The 4,992-nt window shown below is 50.2% G+C and overlaps 1 protein-coding gene across 1 annotated transcript; it reads left to right on the top strand.

The window, feature by feature from the left end:
* The first annotated feature begins 454 nt into the window (after positions 1–454).
* On the top strand, positions 455–3,125 carry Sdf2l1 (stromal cell derived factor 2 like 1). Its single transcript, XM_042666232.1, has 3 exons — positions 455–689; positions 1,000–1,196; positions 2,734–3,125. The coding sequence occupies exons 1-3, from the start codon at positions 503–505 to the stop codon at positions 3,013–3,015; spliced, it is 666 nt and encodes a 221-aa protein (XP_042522166.1). The 5' UTR covers positions 455–502; the 3' UTR covers positions 3,016–3,125.
* Positions 3,126–4,992: the final 1,867 nt, after the last annotated feature.

Here is a 4,992-nt window from a genome sequence, read left to right as displayed (position 1 = left end):
CAGAGCCCAGGTCCTAAACTCAGGCCCTAATTCAAGCCCGAGGACTGGCACCAAAAGAAAAGAATAAAAGGCAAGCTGCAGGTCCAGGGAGAGACACACATGAATAAGGCCCTAGGAAACCAGAATCACAAGCTTCCTGGCATAAAGGTCTTAAGACACTGAGGTGGTATTTTGCTGTTCACTGGACCTAAAGCTGAGGAAGCTCACTCACCACGCCACCCCGCGATCTCTTAAAGCTTGGGAATAGAGCCTTGGCATTCATTGGCGAGGTTTCCGAAGCGTGGACCAATCAAAACCCTCCTCGTGTCTGCAGTCCCCTCCCACCTACCTATCTGGAAAGCTGGGGGTGGGTCTTTTTCACTATAATCCAATTGCAGTGCGGAAAGAGCTCCGAGCGGGATGGCGATTTGCTGCCGCGAGCGGGCGCTGTCAGAGCCGGATTGGCTTGTGGCGGGGACGGAAGCTTCCCAGGGTCCCGAGCAGCGGGGGCCGGGCAGCGGCGATGTGGAGCGCGGGCCGCGGCGGGGCTGCTGGACTAGCGCTCCTGGTGCTGCTACTGGCATTTTTGGTGCCAGGCGATGGCACCTCGAAGACTGGCGCGGGACTCGTGACATGTGGGTCGGTGCTGAAGCTACTCAACACGAACCACAGGGTTCGGCTGCACTCACATGACATCAAATACGGATCTGGTGCGCGGAGCTGGCCACTGTGGGTGGGGGGACCCCGGGGGAGGGGAGGTTGAGCTGTAGTTGTAGCGATCCGTGGTGGCTGGGGGAACCTAGAGTCATTGGCCCTTGAGAGATAAAGACGGGGGCTTTGAGGGGCCGTCTACATTATTGGGAAGGTCAACAGGGAACCTGGTGCCTTGGGGTTCAGGCAGGACTGAGTTTTTGGAGTCCCAGACTTGGGGTTGTGGGGATAGTTTGATGATGTTCAAGACCAGCGTCTGGTATTCTGCGGTTGACAGACCCTGGGGTGGGTGGGGATGTCACTCCTTAGGCAGCGGCCAACAGTCGGTGACCGGTGTGGAAGCGTCAGACGACGCCAATAGCTACTGGCGGATTCGCGGCGGCTCGGAGGGCGGGTGCCCGCGGGGGCTCCCGGTTCGCTGCGGGCAGGCTGTGCGGCTCACCCACGTGCTCACGGGCAAGAATCTGCACACGCACCACTTTCCCTCGCCGCTATCCAATAACCAGGTAAGCCCACTCCCTGACCTCGTGGAGAGACACCCAGGTTAAGGTTTCTGGGCCTCTGAGAAATGGGGATTTCAATTCTGAAATGTTACCTGAGCGCCCTCTCTGGTGATAAGGGGTTCCTGTCCCCAGGAGCTTCCAGTCCTGCTGAGAGATTGGAAGAGAGATAGATCCCTGTCATTAGCTCCTCTTTGGTAGGTACACGAGACTCAGAAGAGGGATCCACACAGCCTTCTGGATGTGGAATAGGAAATTCCACAGGGGAGGGGAAATCTCGGCAGGGTGTAGAAGGATGAGGAGCTCTCTTCTTGGCCTCAGAGGGGAAACAGACTTTCCAGACCTCTATGAGCATGTGTCAAGACTTGGAGATTAAGTGAGTTGCTACTGGTTCAAACCTGTACTCCTTGAGACCTGAGTTCAAAGCCAACCCAGGCAAGAAATTTTGTGGGGCCTTTATCTCTAATTACCCACCAAAAAACTGGAAGTGAAGTTGTGGCTCAAGTGGTAGAACATCAGTCTTGAGTGAAAATGCACTCAGGCCCTGGTGCACGTGTACACACACAGGGAGATCATTACAGCTGTGGCTGGTAGATTGGGGGCGGGGAGCTAAAACCTCTTTCTCCTTGTTCTCAACATCCTAAAGTCCAGTCCACACTTGAGGGCTCTATCTCCAAAAGCAATGTCAGGTGGGTACTGGTGGCTCATGTAATCCTAGCTACTTAGGAGGCTGAGATCTGAGGGTTTTTTTTGTTTTGTTTTTGGTGCCAGTCCTGGGGCTTGAACTCAGGGCCTGGGTGCTGTCCCCAAGCTATTTTGCTCAAAGCTAGCACTCTACCACTTGAGCCACAGCCCCAATTCTGGCTGTTTTGGTGGTTAATTGGAGATAAGAGTCTCATGAAGACACTCGTGCCTGTGCTGGCTTTGATCCACAGTCTTCAGATCTCAGCCTTTTTTTTTTGCCAGTTTTGGGGCTTGAACTCAGGGCCTGGGCTCTGTCCCTGAGCCTCTCTGTGCTCAAGGCTATCACTCTACCACTTGAGCCACAGCACCACTTGTAGCTTTTTCTGTAATCCGGGGCTTCATGCATGCTAGGCAAACATTCTACCACTAAGTCACATTCCCAGCCCCAGATCTCAGACTTCTGAGTAGCGAGGATTACAATGAGTCAGGTTTACCCAGCCTGACAATGCTTTTGGAGATAGAGGCCTCAACTAGGCACTGGACTTTAGAGGGGTTAGGACTTGAGAATGAGGGGAAAGGTTTTAGCTCTCAAGGGACCAGTGATCATTACATAGTTGCATGAATACATGTGTGTATGTGTCATAAATTCTGCACTGGGGAAAGAATACTGGTGGTGGTGGGGTAGGGGCAGGGGCAGGGTCCTGCTGTCTTACTTTTGCAGCTGTAGAAGCTGAGGATCATAGAGAGGCAGGGAAAGGACTAGAGATGAGTGCATGGGTCTAAATTCCCCTGCCAGGCAAGCAGCTTCAGGGGGACTCTGTGTTGATCATTTTAACCCATTTTACTCCGATGCCTACAGGAGGTCAGTGCCTTTGGAGAAGATGGTGAGGGTGATGACTTGGACCTGTGGACAGTGCGCTGCTCTGGGCAGCACTGGGAACGTGAGGCCACTGTGCGCTTCCAGCATGTGGGCACCTCTGTATTCCTGTCAGTCACTGGTGAGCAGTATGGGAGTCCCATCCGTGGACAGCTTGAGGTACACGGCATGCCCAGTGCCAACACACACAATACATGGAAGGCCATGGAAGGCATCTTCATCAAGCCTGGTGCAGAGCCCTCTGCAGGTCATGATGAACTCTGAGTGCACGGATGAGTAACTGGGTGGCAGAGGGTGCAGAGCCACTCTCGGCAGAGACTTTGTGTTTATAGGGGTCCTCAAGTGCCTTTGTGATTAAAGAACGTTGGTCTGTGTTTGTGTTTGCTGTGAGTCTGGGGGTGACCAGGAGTTTGCTGCCTAGCCCAGACCCAGTTTACCATCTATTCTTTTTGTTGTTGTTAGTGGTGGTCATGGGGCATGAACTCAGTGCTTGGGCACTGTCCCTGAGCTCTCTAGCTCAAGACTAGTGCTCTACCACTTAGAGCCACAGCGCCCCTTCCAGTTTTGGAGTTGTTAATTGGAGATAAAAGTCTCTTAGTGACCAGGCTAACTTTGAACCACAATCCTCAAGTTTCAGCCTCCTAAGTAGCTAGGATTACAGGTGTTAGCCACACCAGGGCCCCGCTTGTCCAAACCTTTTTGATATTCTATGCTTTTTAATACTTCTCTGAGCAGTCAGCTCTCCTCTCTACCCTTAGCTGCTGTGATGTTAAGAGGGTTTCCCAGCTCTTGAACTTAATGAAATTTCTTATTAAGGGCCAACGTAGATGACTCAGGCTCTTCAGTCCCCTTTTCTCTTGTAATATAGACCTCATTCCTGTGGTTTCTGTGGCAGTCTTGACACTTGTCTCTGACCAAGTGCCAGGTCAGGATCCCTGACTCTTGGTATAATGGAATTCCACCCTCTACAAACTACTCAGGGATGTGGCATCTCAGGTCTTCACCACAACATTCCAAGATCCTAAAGAGAGAATTTACCAAGATACCTTAAGTGAAAATAACTACAAAGAAAATCCTTGCAGAAATCTGAGAGGGCTTACTGGAAGAGGGGACACAATTTGGTCAATGCAAGTATTGTAATTTAAAGACAGAAGCATAACAACTGGAAGGCCCAAATTAAGCAAACTAATAGCTCTACGGGTATGTGGAGGTGCAGGAGGGGATGACAGACTTCCTGGACTAGCTCACTGAGCTCTGAGGAAGGGTTTCAGGGAGCAGCTGGGTGCTGCTTCCCTGAAGCAAGAGTCCAAGGAGAGGTTGGAAGTGGCACCTTGCCAGAAAGGGCTTGGAATAGTGTGGAAATAAGAACTTATATTTGGGGAATCAATTGGCCTTTTTAAATGCTAGGAGGGTGGGGATGGGAGAGAAGCTCTAAATCAATTGAGTTCTGTGGGATGGGTCATTGTGGGAAAGCCTTGGATGTATTACTCTATTTCTTCCTCTCTCCCTTTGAGACCCAGGCCCTCCACCGCCATACCTTTTTTTTTTTTTTTATTGCCAGCCCTGGGGCTTGAACTCAGGGCCAAGGCACTGTCCCTGAACTTCTTTTGTTTCTTTTTTCTTTTTTAAATTTTATTTTATTTTATTTGAGAATATACTGTACAGAGGGGTTACAATTACATGGGCAGGATAATGCATACATTTCTTACCAAGCATTGCAGCCTCCTCCTTTGTTTACCCTTCACCTCCCTTCCCAGCCTCCCCCTCCCCCCCCACCCAATCCTTCCCCCCCTCCCCCCCACACCGACATTGTAAAGCTCGTTTTTGACATGACATTTTGTACTTCTCATTGTTGCAACAGGTCCACCTGAATCCTTAAACGATTTGTTTTTCCCCATCTCCTCCACAAGTTATACTGACATCAAATATAGTGAAAGTGGGGGTTACACTGTGGGGGAGGGACATACAAAGCAACAAAGAAATAATCTTATAAATGCATTAGAAACACATGCATGAAAGAAAAAAAAACATTAAAATACATATTTAAGGCCTGAACTTCTTTTGATCAAGGCTAGCACTCTACCATTTGAGACATAGCACCACTTCTTTTTTTCTCTTTATGTGGTACTAAGGAATCGAACCCAAAACTTCATGCATGCTAAGCAAGCACTCTACCACTAAGCCACATCCCCAGCCTCCACTGCCATACTTCTTTAGAGTATCATCCACAATCTATTCACC

This window comes from Dipodomys spectabilis, unplaced genomic scaffold (genome assembly GCF_019054845.1).
Source record: "Dipodomys spectabilis isolate Male_0828 unplaced genomic scaffold, ASM1905484v1 ptg000363l, whole genome shotgun sequence".
Taxonomy (NCBI): Eukaryota; Metazoa; Chordata; class Mammalia; order Rodentia; family Heteromyidae; genus Dipodomys; species Dipodomys spectabilis.
This window is presented reverse-complemented; position numbering and strand designations above follow the sequence as displayed.